The sequence below is a fragment of the Amphiura filiformis genome, chromosome 16 (assembly GCF_039555335.1).
Source record: "Amphiura filiformis chromosome 16, Afil_fr2py, whole genome shotgun sequence".
Classification (NCBI taxonomy): Eukaryota; Metazoa; Echinodermata; class Ophiuroidea; order Amphilepidida; family Amphiuridae; genus Amphiura; species Amphiura filiformis.
Window position 1 is genome coordinate 39,868,069 of NC_092643.1, and position 17,513 is coordinate 39,885,581.

At 36.4% G+C, this 17,513-nt stretch overlaps 1 protein-coding gene across 1 annotated transcript in view; it reads right to left on the bottom strand.

Annotated features, from left to right (window-relative positions):
* Positions 1-8,759: 8,759 nt before the first annotated feature.
* Positions 8,760-17,513, bottom strand: part of LOC140172632 (TBC1 domain family member 31-like) — a 47,994-nt gene continuing 39,240 nt past the window's right edge. The window contains exons 17-23 of the mRNA XM_072195768.1: positions 14,921-15,013; positions 13,617-13,757; positions 12,720-12,836; positions 11,467-11,544; positions 10,855-10,960; positions 10,030-10,122; positions 8,760-8,923 (exon numbers count right to left, since the gene is read on the bottom strand). Coding sequence (XP_072051869.1) covers positions 8,769-8,923; positions 10,030-10,122; positions 10,855-10,960; positions 11,467-11,544; positions 12,720-12,836; positions 13,617-13,757; positions 14,921-15,013 — 783 coding nt within the window. The 3' untranslated portion in view covers positions 8,760-8,768. The remainder of the gene's footprint in view (positions 8,924-10,029; positions 10,123-10,854; positions 10,961-11,466; positions 11,545-12,719; positions 12,837-13,616; positions 13,758-14,920; positions 15,014-17,513) is intronic.

A 17,513-nucleotide genomic window follows, 5' to 3' on the forward strand; every position in this document is an offset into this window, starting at 1 on the left:
ATCATAGCCATGCGACAAACAATGTAGACGTAACAGCATTTTTTAGCGTTTGTTACTAACGGACGGACTAACAGACGGAGAGACATGGTGACTTATAGAGCTGCTACCCGCAGCTAAAAAAATGCAAAATGCAGGTTGGGATGATGATGGCGCACTATGTTATGCACCTCCAAAGTTTACCATTTGCAAGTAAGGCTCAGACAGGCTGAAATTTCAAGAATTTTTTCAAGCTGAAGGAGGGCGCTGTGCACGCTCATATTTTACATGTGAGTTGTTGGTGCTAATATGTACCAAAATTATTTTTTAGAGACAATTCTATTTTTTTTTTGTATCGCAAATCCGTACATAATAAGGGAGATTGGCTCTTAACCTATAAGTGTCTTTTAACATGTCTTGAATGACAAATGAGAACAATATACCATGGTAAAATCATTGACATGCAGATGTATTTAATTTTACAGCAGAATGTGAAATATTATTTATCGTTTAATTTGTCGTAAGTGGAAAAAGAGAACCTTTATACCTTTATCATGATTATGTATTGTTGTGTAATTGGTGCATTCTTTTGATTTCACGAAGGAACTCTTGCCATAAACTTGATGCTATCATTGATATACATGTACAGCCCTCTTCCCTAGTATAGTAAAAGTGGCACAATTGTGATTTTACCCTTTTGTTGTTAAGTAAGCATATCTCGAGATTAAAACAAGCAAATTGAACAGACTAAACAGCATTTGAGAGCTAAGACTATGCCCTTGACGTTGATGTAAGCATTATGTCACAAAGATATTTTCTAATTGTCACAGAGGGCGCTTTTCACTTGCACAATTTTTTTTGAGACAGGCTGTACAGTATCTAAATGAGGGGTTTTTTTTACGAAAAGGCAGACACCCTCCACAAAAATATTGCAATAGATAGGTCTTACAATAATACATGTTTGAACTCTACAACTCATGATATGTATAGTATCAAAATAAGTGAAACCTTGACTTAAAAACTATATGATTTTCCTTAACATTTTGGATTAATTTTCACATTACATGTAATTTGTTATGAGTTGCATGTAATAAAATGTTTGTGGTGTAAACATAAAATTTGTTTTTATCTTGAATAAACTGAAGATAAATGAATTCACAACTCTGAATTCCACTGTGTTTTTCTTTATTAAAGGGGCATATTGTGATCCACAGCCTCATCCCCCCCCTCCACTTTTTACACACAAAAAATAAGATTTTATACCACTGGAAACCTCTGGCTACATAATGTTTATGTTTAAAAAAATTCTTGCAGATTAATTTGTTTAGCAAAAATATTGTCAAATTTGTATTTCATTCTGGTGTACCAGAATGAAATTGCAACACAGTGGCCTATCATGGAGCAGTGTAATACACAATCATGCATAACTCACAAATGCAAAATCGGAATCAACTGAAATTTTGGGAATAAGCTTTTTTTCTTGGATATCCACTGAAAAATGTCATAAAAAGAGGATGCTAGGATCGGGAAAACATATTATGTGAATTATCTGACCATTTTCTCTCTTGACAACGATGGCTAATATCACGCTATAGGTTGGTGATTTTTGACAGTTTTCACTCTCAAATCAATCGCAACTGTTACAGGTTTACAAACGGTACATTCACATGTTGCAAGTGCATTGTGTTGCATTAATGGATTGTTAAATTCCATGACATCTGCTGCATGCAATTCATAACTGCCTGCAAGTCTGAAGAAGTGACTGATATGTAGAGCAACATACCCATGGTTTGTAACAGATTGTGCTGAATAAATCTCTCACATTCAATCTTGATCATGGTTCCAAGGTAATCAATCCACTGCAAGGGTGTAGTAGGCTTTGGTTTGAACATAATTTATAAGGGCTTGTAAAAAAAGGATATCATTGAAGTTGAACTACTGTTTAGGCCTAGAAAAGTTGTATTGCCCTCGGCTACCAACCCAAAATTTGGTATATATAACCAATAATACCGGGTCAAAATGATGCAACCAGGAAATTGTTTTCGTTTTTGGGAGCCCCCCTCCCCCAGACCAATAAAGCTAGCAACACCCCAGCACACAATAACTTATGCACCACATGCTACAGTCAACTTTACCGAATTGAGGTAAATGGAAATCTACCAAAAAAAACGTTGACAACGTAAAGAAATCAGCAAGTTTAAAAAACCCACCTCGGCTCACTTTTTGAAACTTGGTCCCATTTGTAAAAGGTACTGATTTAAACATATTTTTATAAATTTTAAATATATCCAGAAGTGTTATGTGTCTTTAATGTGCAGATGCGATATTAATTTGTAAGCTTTCTGGAACGACCAGAAAGGTTATTATCTTGTTCTTGCATAGTAAGCCAATACCCTATTATTTATAATAATCATGATTAATGATTAAATTAAACGAATAACAAGTAGGCTTGTAATCTTGTTGGAAACGCTGTATTCTGTTGAAATAAAATAAAAACACTGATTTGCTGTTGGTGTTCAAAATGGGACCAAGTTTCAAAAAGTGAGCCGAGGTGGGTTTTTAAACTTGCTGATTTCTTTACGTTGTCAACGTTTTTTGGTAGATTTCTTTTCTTTTATGAATGTAGCCAAGCAGCTCCAAGCTTAGAAAGTCATCAGGTTACGAAGTGCTCCATAAAATGAAAAATAGATGTTTGAAGTTGCTATTCTTGATTCATGACAATAAATAGGCGCTAATTAAACAAAACTTTATCAGTCGTTTATTTTTAAAACTTGCTCGTCAAGAGGCGTATACAATGATCAATATACATTTTAATACTAGTATACTTTAATCATTCAAGGCAACGTAAATATGTAAAGAAAATATAAATATGAACAACACACACCCATTGTTGACAATGCCAGAGAAAACACAGAGAGTAAGTCTGATTTAGGCCTACTTCAAGTCGGAACTGGTAAATGCGCATATTTATAAGCCTATACTAAATGCCCCGACTAGGCAAGATAATCGTGTTTGTGTTTGTGGTTCTTTGCAGCCCTGCGGGGCAATCTACTTGGCTATCCGAATTTCGCGGTTTGTGGTTCTTTGTAGCCCTTCCGGGAAACCTAGTTGGATATTCCTATTAAACGGCGGTTGTTGGCGATCTTTCGTGGTTTGTGGTTTTCATCAAGCCCTGCCCTCTATCGGGAGCTAATTTATAGTTTAAGCATGTTGGATATTTCGTGGAGTGTGATTCTTTGTAGCCCTGCGGGGCAATCTAGTTGGATATCCAAATTTCGCGGTTTGTGGTTCTTTATAGCCCTGTGGGGAATTCTAGTTGGATATCAATATTCAACGGCAGTTGTTGGCGATCTTTCGCGGTTTGTGATTTTAATTTGTGAGAATTTATAATATTTATTCCAAATATAATTTCAGTCTGAGCTGTGAACAGAGCAACTGTTAATGTGTTTTAAATGACGAAGATGTCATGATAGTCAGGCATGGTGAAAGCATTTGGATGGTGAAAGTAGGCCCTAGGCCTAGTCCTAAATGTGTATAAAAAATCAAATATGTTTGTTTGATGAAAAAAAAATATAATATCACAACAACAATGGATGTTCGAAATGGTGTTATTCTTGATTTATGACAATAAATTGGTGAATAAAACGTTTAAAAAAAAGTGGTGGGAAGTTTCGAACTTGAGCAAAAATTCATAAATGGATTAGAAGTCCATGGCCTTAACCGCTTCGCCACGGGGACGTCCCGATACAATGACGTGTGAAAGTGGAGTATTTATTATTATGAATGTATGCTATGGTCCGGAAAGAATAAAAGAATTGTGAAAAATTTGATTTTTTTTGGCGAATGGGATCCAGAATTTGTATGTAGGGTATCTAGGAAAATGCTAGGGTATATTTGAAAGTGAATCTCAAAAAGTAGTGCACCAGTGACAGCCATGTATGGCTGTAGCAGTGACGAAAGATGCTGGATATCATCAGTATGTGCCACTAATTTTGGCTATGAAATACCGCGTGAAATGAAGCAATAATGTTTGTTTATTATCAAACAATCGGATTGACTCTAACATTGGTGTAACTTTTTGAATTAATGAGTTATTAAAATATTACACTTTGGACAGTAAATAAGATTTAACATGGTTTTAGATATATTTTGTACCCAGTGAAAAATATCATAGAACAATAGCGTTTTGTTTCGTGTAAATATAGCCCCGCGGTGCATCTGTTTATTCTTCGTTTTCAGTCGTTTTTTTAAAACTTGCTGGTCATGCTACCGCGTGACTCTAATGCCTGGATTCATGTGTTGTCAAAATGGTCCATGTTTTGTGACAGTATCCGGTCTGACCATTACAAGGCCAGGAGTGCCAAATGCAATCACCACCCTGTATCCCACATTGGATCCCTAGTCCCTACCAACATGCTAATGAACATGAATTCAAAAGTATAAAATGATGTAATTGTCTGCATACATAGGATAGAAGATTTGGACATGGACGGTAATTTTGTATTCCTGAAATGACATTAATTTCACATTCATTGCCTTTTTTACATGAATTTGCATCCGACTTCATTTGAAATGACAAAAAATGTTGCAATCATAAACCCGTAAACCGACAAGTGCACAATTTTGATATGGTTCTTCAAAAATACTTAATCCATGGCATCGGGAGTGGCCAGCTTTCTTGGTTGGGGGAGGGGTGGTCAAAATACCAATTTCGAGGGCAAAGAAAAATTTCCTGGTTGCTTTATTTTGATCGGCGGGATATATACATATTCCATTTTTAGAGAGACCTCGCACAAAAATGTTTTACACTATTTAGGGACATGGTCAGGGTGAATTTTGGTAGAACATGGCGGGCCCTTGCCGCTTTTCTTTTTCTTTGCCTTCCTGATTTTCTCTATTTTTTGTCAGAGCTAGAGGGGCACTTGTCTCTTTCAGGTTTTCTCGGGGATTACGCTACTGTATGGCATGACCAACATAACAATAAATGAAATACATATTATAAAAGTTATCATTTTATGCAGTTATTCACAGCATATTATATTTATTTACATTATACACAATTTACAACATAAAATAATTATATACTAGTATATAGATAGACTGCGCTGCATTCCTTTTTTTTTTTTTTTTTTTTTTTTTGATAAACAATTCATACGCTTCCATGCATGAAACCATTTAAAATCTATGACTAAACACATCACATCTCCAGTGACTGCCCTGCCCAGAGAAAAAGGACTGCGGTAGTTGGATATGACCTGTGTGACCCACCATATCTTAACACATAGACTCAACCTCTTTCATCTCGAATCTGAGATGAATGTTAATGAAGTAAAAATCAATGTGGGTGGTAAATCTTAACCAATAACAGATAGGCAAGCATACATGTTTATGCATTAGCCCAACCCACTGTGTTCACTGAACCCAACCCACATGGGGTAGCTCTATTCAGATTTCATTTGACAGCTTAACCATCAGCAGATATCGCGGCGCCGACGTCAAGCGTATTTATACATTGTATTGGACCTTGTGCAAATAATACGCGCTGGACGGCTATTCAAACGGCTTAATTGGTAAAAACCACAGGATATGTGCATCAACAGCCAAGACTGCATTTTTAATGAGGTAACATCATACCCACTATAGAGTGCATAGTTCATTATATATTCGAACTACAGTAGACCAGTTTTCTCATGGATATCTGAGCTGTTGAATCAGAACAGGAATGATGACTTTTCCATGGTCAGGTCAGAGAGATTAATTTAGGGAATGATAAATTAAACTGGTCTACTACAGTAGACTAGTATATAGATGAATACAAAGCATAAATTAGTATTCTGTTACTTACAAAATTTATAATAAACCACGAGCAAGACAAACTCAACTTGTTTATTTTTCCATAAACAAGATGCAATGTATAGCTCTCAAACTACTTCCAATATTATTTCCCAATATTAGAAGTTTTAATGCTCAAAAATAAAGTGCAAATATTCAGCAAATATCCTGATTTTAAGAAATTAAAATCACTGGTGAAGAATCATTCACTCCTTCACTTTCGAAACTATCAGCGATCATTCAGCTATGTATGTTTCCATGAAAATGGAACACAGGGTATAATGTTCATGAACTAAAATATGATTTTGGAGTTATCCTTACTGCTAAATTCTAACTGAATTAAATAAATACCCCAATCCCTTCACCTAAACTTCAGTAAGCCAAATAATTATGGTACCAGTTACGTTCACCCCCTGTATACTAAGTATCCTAAACAAAGGCAACTAAGTCATACATGGAACCAACAGCCAATAGCTGCATCTTTTAGATCGAATTTAAGACCTCATTCATTGACATTGTTCAAGAAATAAAGACACAACGATCCAAAAACTCAAGGAAGATGCAAATTTAATCGTTGCAGTTTGCCACATTGCATGCCTTGTTGATTTGTACACAAAGCGTTCGCGAACAAGAGAACTACTGTAGCGCTGTGCTTTCATTGATTAGCACGAAAAATTAGTGTTGTGCTTTCATTGATTAGAACACAAAAGTGCAACTTTTTATTTTGTATCTTCATTACGTTTTGGATCACCGTTTCTTTAATTCTCAACCAATTTAAACAAATAAGGTCTTAAATCTGAGCTAAAGAGTACAAATCAGCTGCTTGTTTTAATTTTGACACATTTGTCTTTATTTAGGATATACAGGGGTGAACACAACTGCTACCTTAATTCTTTTGCTTATTGTATAACGGCACACCATGCTTGTTCCTCAATTTCTCAAATCAAATACCCTCAATCCAAGAAGTCCTCATTAGATTTACAGTACCTTTTATGAAGAATCAAAGAACCAACTAGCCCCCTACCCCTTTTTTCTGTTTATCAAGGATTGCAACTTTTAAAAGTAGTTTTTAATCCTAATAGCAACCTCATATGGAGGCAGAAAATGGAACTATAGTTTCCTATATACCAGTGTGTTTTAAGATGTCGACACAAAGAATACATAACTGTATACAAAATTTGATGTGTGATGCATTTACAGTATATACCAAAGTACCCAATTTCTAAAAATTTTACAGACAGTCCATGGTACTCTGAAATCATGCTCTGTCAGCCTTTCCTCATCTTGTAGGTTAAAGCAGGTAAATAAATATGGTTGCATTTCCCTTTGTCATGGGTGCAAATCTGTGTACTCGTCTGTAGGTTATCATATGCTTTCTTTTATACTTAAATAAATAATAATGTCTTAAATGACATCACACTGACGACCTCTATAGATCAGTGGCCATATACTATATCTCGAGTTCAGAGTGGAATAATTCCATATTGTGACCAGCAAAATACGCACACACCCCTCACGGAAGACTTGACCTTATATCCCACACAGGTGCTGTAGATTTCAAATGGAGTCACCCATTCAGGTAGTGCCATTTGGAATTCACAATCCCTGTGTGGGAGATTAAGGTCATGTCTTCCATAGGGGTGTATGGATTTCAACTGGAACAGCCAATTCACCAGCCAAATCCAAAGTGCGCTGGATCACATACAAATCCACATGGCCTCTTGTCTCCTCCCTTCCTATATGACTTTGAAGTCTGTCATTTGGCATTATTTTATATGATCAAATAGTAAAGAAATGAGGTGGTATATATCACAGTTTCTTAGGCTTGCATCATTTATTTCTGGTCATTGCATATATTAATTGTGTTGCATTGTCCACACCCTTCTAGGATGAAGCCCAGACAAACTGGCACCAAGGCAAATGACTTTGGTGCGCATAGTGAAGGCAATCTCGCGCAAGCGAGCGGGTCTTTCTTTCCAGACATGTACACAATATTTCTCTGTGCCTAGTAACTCTTGTTAAAATCACCATGGATAAGTGGCTTCACCTCCCGCTGTGATAAGAGATAGGCACTCATAAAGCGCGCTTCAGACTCGAGTATTGTACGTACAATATTGTATGTACAATATGTACATTATTTAATCTATTGCCATTCTATTTCCAGTACTGTTTAAGTTCTAACGAATGTTTGATGACGAAAAATCGATAATATGTTACATACAATATCTAGCAGAAATATATTATCGATTTTACTTCATCAAACATTCGTTAGAACTTAAACAGTACTGGAAATAGAATGGCAATAGATTAAATAACGTACATATTGTACATACAATATTGTACGTACAATAAAAAGTCTGTATACTGCTTAAGTCTAGGTGATAAGTCTATCGGATGAAGCGTATGGCCGCCTCATTTCTTCATTATTTAAAGCAATGTGTGATTTCCATATTTGTTTTCCACAAAATGTAATTTAGTTTTCACTGATCACATTATGTCCCCTTTCAATTTTGAGCCAAACAAATGAGGTAAAACAAAGAAAATTGCTATTTCATTCCAGCGCATATAATTATTGTCAATGCATAATGGGGAAGCAGATATAGGAATCTGGTAGAGACGTTACTGTTTCACATTGCATTAGGTCGATGGGCAGGAAAAACCTGAAGTGCATTTACATGCACAAATCAGTGACAAATCCAATCTACAACAATGACAAATACAATTTAATAATATTGTAATTTTGCATGGGAAACAGAAACTGCATAACTGTTCAAGGATTTGTAGGGTTTTTTTTATCAGTGAAGTATGTATGTATATGCAAAATGAAAATACCATGAAATCTGACATATTGCTACTGTTCTCTATTTGCCACATAGGTAATAGTGAATGCACATAGGTTTTTCCTGCTCAGCAACAAATTATTTAGCTGCCAGTTATTTTGTACATTAAGCTGTATTCCGTCATCTTGCATCATCATCTCCATCATCATCATCATAGTTTATAGGTGGTTGTAAGTGTCTTGTTTCAGTAGCTATCTTTCTTCTCAAATCTCTCACTTCCTTCATAAGATCTTGTTCACGCTGTTCAAATGTTCTTCTTCCTCTGTCCAGCGAGACTGCATTCAAAAGAAAAATTTTGAGAACTTATATATTAAGGAGGGCAACAAAATAGTTGATATCACAAAATGGTTTGTTTGAGATAGCAGCAAATAGTTCAGAATGACAATGGCTAATGAAAGAAATGGCCATGGTGTCTAGGACTTAACTACACTCATCACACTCTTAAACAATCATCAAGTTAACAAATAACAAATGAAGTCGGCTATAGCAGGCCATGATGCTCAACAAAACCCCATCATTAACTTGGACATTGCAATAATCCTCCGTTTGGAAAGTGGGACAATGCAAAAAATCCTTTGTGAGGGTGTGATGCACACTTTAGACACATCAAAGAATCCGTATGGATCAGGAGAAGAGGACCCAATGTCATGAACAGGGATGAGGGACCCACTTTTAAACCACATATACGATCCCCACCTGAATGGAAATACACCCTCTACAGTCGAGATCCGGCAAATAAGTGAGAAGCAACCATGCATCATTCTGAAGTTATCTATATACCATGATAGATGAGACCATTATTTGTGAGTACAATACTGGTTTTGTGCAAAAGAAATTGATTCAGTATGCATGTTGGAAGCCACACAACACACACTTTGCAAGTCTACTAGGTCACTGATAAACATATGTAATGAGATCAAGCTAAATGAGTGATTTCAATCCAAATCAAAATTCAGTTTTCAATTTCACTACATGCACCATTCTCTGAGCTTTATTTTGATGAAAACCGCCACATAATTGACCTTTTCAGTAAATCTCATAAGCCTTTGCGAGTACACCTGAGATGTTGTCATTTGTCGTCACACTGATCCGCGCCGATGCGCACATCATTTTTTCAAACCTCGTTACTGCGCATTGCAAGCCGGCGTGACGTCAAATGACGATATCTCAGGTGTATTCGCAAAGGCTTATGGGATTTACCGAAAAGGTCAATTGGACTTACCGGTTCCGAGAGATATGGTCATTTTAGTGTTGCTCAGAACAATAAAATACAAAAAAAGTTGAATACTATCATTGGTTATATCTCAAGATCAATATTGCCGACATCCGACTCATTTTGCTTGATCATATCACATATCCTATATTTACTACTGCTACTTACTTGGTACACTATCTTCATCAGATGAGCTGAATTCATTTAGTATTGGTTTATGCCTTGCATTTGTTGTTTGGTTCCTTCTGGTATCAAACGATGCTGAAATGAACAATGTCACTCTAATTACATGTCATTTTCCATTTGAGTTCCATGTGTATAATAGATTGTACACAGATTCTTACAACATTGCAGTATCAATATCATCATCTCTAGAATTATATGTGGCATTCTGCTGACTGCTAATAATACCATCAAAGAACTCTGCCGATGTATTTGAAACTTGAACATAGTGGGAAATATTCAAGTTTTTTCATATTTACTTTATATGAAAATGTTACAAATTCTATGGGATGAATTAATAGAAATATCTGTTTCTTATTTTTCCAAGTCTTAACTTACCCTTTTCATGCATGCTAGAAGTGTAACATGAGTCATCGGATTGGAATAGACCAACAAGAGGGGGCGCTGGTCATTTTCCGGCAATTTTTGATGAGATTTGTTTACAATTTCACTTCAATTGGGGGCTCATGCCCATATGATGCTATGCCGCTGACTCTTGCACTACAGCAAAACAAGGAGCAATTCCAGTTGAAATCCATACACCCCCTAAAGACATGACTGTAATCTTCCACACAAGAGTGTAGATTTCAAATGGAGACTTCCTGTGCAGAAAATTAAGGTCAAATCTTCAATAGGGGTGTATGGATTTCAACAGGGATAGCCCAATGAATGATCAAACACATATTTTTGTACTGCTTTGTGAATTTGTTTACAGAACATTCAAACAAAACAAAACCAGCCTTCTCATTTTATTGATTGTTTTCTCCTTACCATATGCTTGCTGGTTTAACCCTGCCAGTCCTCGCCTGTGTTCATCAGATCTAGATCTTGTCCTCAAATTATTGAGTTCTTCTTCAACCTTGTTAACCTGATCCAACTATGGATTTGAAAAATTAAATAGAGCATTGCAAAATAATAACAAAAGAGTGGCGTAAGTAGTAAGTATATCCCTTGTCCTGCTTGAACAATCTGATTGTATTTCATATGAACAAAAAAAAATTTGTTTTTCACCTACTCAAAAGCGGTTTTCATACTTCTAAGGATCATCAACAGGGGAGTGTCAATCAATGGATCCTGTCATTCCACATAGCTACCCTTAGTCATAATCCACATGACAAAGGACTATAATATTTTGCTGTAAACCTCTGACGAGCGCGTACTACCATGATGTTGCAAAGTCAGAGCTAACAATGCGTACAGCGCAAAGTTCATTCATAAATTTCCACTCAGCAACAGCAGATTGCCTCAACAACCAATCAGAGACTGTTGCATTTCAACACAGTAAATATGAGATGTCCGTTTAAAATATGCTCTCGTCAAAAGTTTTCAGAAAAAGATTATAGTGTGTTCATTTCATAATTTGTGTACATCACAATCATTTACCTTATTATCTGCAACTGCTGCCATGACATCCTGCACTTCTTCCTCTAACCTCTTATTTTCTTCATTTAGATGACCCATCTGAAAAAGAAGAATGACTACTAAATGAACAGAGCATTGGTGTGTTAGCTAGCTACCCCATCATCTTGTTTGCTCCATCTCCGTTTAACACCAATGATCTGTGTCGTCTGCATGGTTTACTTTGTAACATACAGACACAGACTACACATACGCACCGCACAGTGTACTTTACCCATACAAATAATCATTCCGTACGGACTGTACCGTGCATGCACAGATCACAGACAGTGACGCAATCAACCAATCAGCAGTTGGAAAATCGTTAACCCAATGACGTCATCGTTGCATTTTCATTGATAAAATTCAGAATCGTTCAAAAACACAAGTTTTTAATTGCAAATATTTCATTTTTGTGTGTATGAATGTCACTATCTATCTCAAATTAACATTGTGTATTATTGTAGCGTTGAATGCGCCGAAGCCTGTGAGGCGGATCCGTTGCAAATTTGGCGGATCTTTTGTTTTTTGTGACATTAAAAATCCATCTTTCGCATGGCCGCTGTGTGTGGGTGTGTGGGAACGGGGTTCAGCTAGTATGCACGCGCTGCATGCATAAACACTAGTACTGCTGACTGAGTGTACCAATCGTAGCAGGGTGTAAAATATACAACAAAGTCAATGTTTAATCTCAAATACGTTATGGGGTAAATATAAGCATTTGAATAATTTAACAATAATTTGAATCTGAAAATAAATGAACATGAAAGTTCATGAGTGATTTTACAACATATTTGACTGTTGGATAAATATGGGTGCTGCAGCTTTGGAGCTAAGGCAATATGGCGCATTACTTTGAAGTTGGTAATGGGTAAATTACACTGTGCACCGGACACAAGTTGTTAAACGGTAATGAACAACTGTGAAACATGATTAAATCCCTTTCAACAACAAAAACAAGCTAAGGATTGTCTAATTTGCATTACTATTTCATGAGGATGTCAGTTAGTCATAATTGCCAATTAAGATTACAAGAACATCGATATGATGTAATAAAACTATAGAATAAAATGAGACTAATCTTCTCAGATTTAGCCACTTTCTCTATCTAGAAAAGCAAAATTTCCCTCCAAATGACGTAATTTTCCAGCAATGAGATTGCCGTTGGAGGTTAAATATTAGTACAGTACTGCAGATTTAAGATACACCAAATAGATACAACCACACATATTCTATACCTCCATATTTCTCAGTTCAGTTTCTAGATCATCCATACGTCTGCGATATTCAATGTCCTTATTGCCTTCTATGTCGCCTTTGATTTGGTCAAGTTGAGCTATCTGTGTTTGCAGCATCTAAAATCAAATTCAAGCAAATTATTGAATATCATGCCACTTTACAGGATTATACATATATGCCATGATACAAAACTTTATCACGTTTATCATGTGACACAACACCAGCTTACACTGGGGCGAGTGTGTACGTGGGCCAGTTGTCCACTGGGGCTAGTCATATCTGGGGTGCCTCGTCTGGTTTCCAACATCATGACATGAAGACCTGCACACTACCCCTATGCCCTATAAGTTTGCTTGCAATGAGATTTGCACTCTATCAGCTTTGAATATTTTACTAAAATCTCAATATTGCTGTCACATACACACATACACCCCCACACACAGACAGCCATACAGACAGAAAAGAAAAGTGATTACATATCTAAAAAAAAAGGTAAAATGCAAAAGGAGCACACACTATGTTAAAATTTACATATTAATTGCATTTTGGCTCAAAAGACATCAGAATTTTTGTAACTTTACAAACTAAAACAGAATTTCAATAGTCTTTTTAGCCATATTTCAAAAACCAATTTTTAGTGCGGATTCATTTTGCCCTATGACAAACATTCCATATTCCATTTAAAATCCATACAACCCCAATGGAAGACACAACCTTAATCTCCCATACAGAGGGTGTAGATTTGAGTTACCCATTCAGGTAACCCCATTTGAAATTCACACTCCCTGTGTGGGATATTAAGGACATATCTTCCATAGGGGGTATATAGAATTCAAATGGAATGGCCCATTACCATAGCAAAGGCAATAGTTGTTCTCTGCTACGTCTGAACATACCTTCCTAGATTCATGTTCCTTATTTCTCTCTATATCCCAAGCTCTCTTCCTCACTCTTTCTTCAAGTTCTTGCTGTCTTCTGTGTGCTTCACTATCTGCTTGCTGTTGGTGTGTGGACCGGGTAGAATTGCGGGCCAAATTCTTAAGGAAAAACATCCAAAATTTTAGTAGAAATGTAGCAGAGATATAAAGTGACATGATCTTTTTGACTCAGACCAACGTCAGAAATTTTGAAAATTTAGTTATTGCCTGTTCTAACTTGCTCTGGAACAAGGCTTCCTGCTGATGTTAAATTCCTCACATCTCTGGTATGCTTGGTTGTAAAGTTATAAACTTTTTACTTCTAATATGTGACTGGACGCGGCGAATCAGCCGTAAAGTCGGCCCCGGTCAATTTTGTTTTATTTTGTGTTTAGAAAATATATACCATAAGCTTTAAAATGGGATATCATTTGACTTCAAACGATATCCAAAAGCGGGGTTATGATTTGTTGAACTCTGTTTCTTCGACAAAATTTTATTTTTTATCGGTTCTACATGTGTCTCTTTTTCTACATTTCTGGTAATAAATATCCAACAGTCATAATTGGCGGTCATTTCAAATCATCCCCAATTCAACGAGGTTCAGAAATATCCTCTCATTGTTCATTGTTGATTATACATACCTAGACAAAATACAATGCTTTGTTATCTACCACTTGAACAGGATTTAGCCAAAGCAAACAAAGACAAGACCTATTCTATAGAAATAGGTAGAAGCTTATTATCCTCTTCAGTAGTAGTATTATTGATTGATTTAAACAGCGTTTGATAAGATACTTGTCACAACGAATTGATACACCTATGAATACGACCTTCACATACATTTTACACTTTAACTCAGAATACAATTTGCCGAGTTTACGGCTGATTCGCCGCGTTCACTCACATATTTGGTCTGATTGGATCAGATCGTGTCACATAGTGTTGTGAAATCAGAGGTGTGAGTGAAATTAATGAAAAATGTTAAAAACAGGTTTTTTTTAAAAAGGCTGAAATCTTTACCTTATACTTGTGTATAGGGCAAATGATAAAAACAATGCTGAAACCCCAAACAAAAAAAGCTGAAATCCACATAAAATGCTGACATTTCACACCCCTGTGTAATGTGTGTGAGTCTGTTTGCATTTGCGTGGTATTATGCTAGGCTTGACTTCTTTATGCAGAATGACAGAATTGATACACTTTCTATTAACATGTTCTTGAAAAAAAAGAACAACATGTGAACAATTTATATGAACTAAAACTCCTATCAAACCACTAACCTGCTGGAGTTGTTCTTTCTGAGCCTGTAGCTCCATACGTCTAATCTCTACATCTTCAACTGCAGCCTGTGTTTCTTGCTCTCTCAATATACGCTATAAAAATAATTCAGTCAGACATAAGATTACAATATGATAATGCGGGAAATAGTTGTCGCTGATTAATGTACCCTAAGTCACATCTTTCAACCGTTTAAGCATAATATAAAAGTGATAACCAAAGTCGGCTTAAAAGATGTCATTGTGATCATCACAGACACGATCATCACCTATTTCACAGAGTATATCAGACAATGCAATGGGCTATTCCATTTAAATTCCAAACTACCCATGTGGAAGATTTTGGAAATATCCTCCACAGGGGGAGTATGAATTTCAAATGGAATCAACACATTAGGCAGCTCCATTTGTATATACCACACCCTTTGAAAAAGATTCAACTTGAATCTTCCACAGAGGGAGGGTGAATTTCAAATGGAGCTGCGAATGTGTTCATTCCATTTGAATTAGATTCCCCTGTGGAAGATATTTCCAAAATCTTCCACAGGAATCTTAATAACAATACTAATACTTTTAGATAATTTCCAAGGAGAACACAAGGCATTGCAATTTCTCCCGAATTGTACAAATATCCTACTGTCATGGTGAATAAGATTTCAATACAAGTCTACAGTGCTTTAATATGGGAAGTTGAGATAGACTGGAAATAAATCTTGGATTCTTATGTTATAACTTGTGTGTGAGCATTCAAGCAAAGAAATGATATGGATAGCTAAATCTTTCCATGGAAAATTCCGGGTCTTTGAGTTTTGTTCTATTCATGAACCTTGAATGAAATATGCACCTGTTATTTGAATGAATGTTGGAAGCATGCTTTTTGTAGAAAGATAGCCAACTTCACTTGCGATCTGGACACCAGGGTGACAACATCAACATGTAGGGAGTTCACATTTTTACCCATAGGGTTGTGACACCAATATTTTAATTTTTCCACTTTGCAACTTGGGTGTTGAGATCCAGGCTCTGCGTGGAAAATTTCAGTTGTGCTTGCGCGTTCATCTTCAATATGTATTTACTGACAAGAGTAAATAACCAAGTGCACTTGAACTTCGGTGAAGATACGAGGGACGGCAGCCATGACAATATTGTTGGTATGGTGTTACCTGAACTGAGCCCGAGTCATCTCCAGACACAAGTCATATGATTTCAAGTTTTATTCCCCGTTTTCCGTTGAGTTTTGGGAAAATCGTTGGCATCGAGAAGTCTTTTCAGCATCATTGGAACCTCTACTCTACATCAATCTTAACAAGCTTCAGCTTCGATGAAGACCGTATGGTGTGAACTTTTCATCTGAATTTATATCATGGATTTCGTCATATGAACATTTGCGTATACATAGCAAACCGGTAACAGGAAACTGTGCACATTTTTTTCTCAATCAAATAAAAGACAATATTTTGGACGTTATAAAAAATTAAAGAGATCTCTGCCAAATTCAAAGTATATGTATCTTTTGAAACAATTTGTAAGATGTTTTTTTGAAAGTCATAAAGACTTTTTTTTTTTGAATAAATAAATACATTCTTAATTTGATATAAAACTTATCTGGTCCAGTTTGCATTTACTCTTAGCATCCTGACTGAGTATATTGGGTAAGGTGATACATACCCCTGTTAATGTCTTTGTACAAAACAGTTTTCTGATGTTATGAATGATGCATTAATTCATTCATTCCCATTTCATTGCATTTACATTTGCATTGTATTTGTTTGTTGCAATAATATCACGCCTGCTTTAAGATCTTTAGTACACTAAAGGATGGATCCTCGAAGGAGTTACATGAAAGAGTTTAAGCTAGAGGTAGTTGCTTTTTACAATCAAATGAATCTATGCCAAACCACAAAAAAGTACAATATCAACAGCAAAAACCTGAGGTAGGTTACACAAGAGAAGCAATTCATCCTAAGCAAGCCCAAGAGCAGAAAGATCACAGGGAGTAGTTCGCCATTATGGCTAGAGTTAGAGTAGGTGTGCATTAAGGAGTTGCTGGAGACTAGAGAGAGAGGGCTCCGGATGAAGAGCTGATGGGTTATAAACAGAGCAAAGGAGTTGAAACAACAGATGGATCCTTCTCATCCTCTTTCTTTCTCCAAAAGGTGGTTTTGTAAGTTTATCAGCAGGCATGATCTTTCCTTGACGGCTTCAACATTGACCGCTCAGACACCGTCAGCTGACAAGGAAAAAATTGTGCAAAAATTCCATCAGTTTATCAGAAAACATGCAGTAAGAGGAGTGACGAAGGCACAGACGAAAAGGCCTCTCTGCAAATGGAAGAAACAAGTGATAGGAAACAAGGATCAAACACCAAATACTGTTTGTGTTTGGAGGAGGAAAAACCTATGAACAGAAGGGGAAGAAGAGTGTTTGGGTTCAAGGAGGTCAATTGGGACAAGCAGCAATGTACTGTGCAGTTATCAATCTTTGCTGATGGGGAACCACACATGAAACCTATGAACAGAAGGGGAAGAAGAGTGTTTGGGTTCAAGGAGGTCAATCGGGACAAGCAGCAATGTACTGTGCAGTTATCAATCTTTGC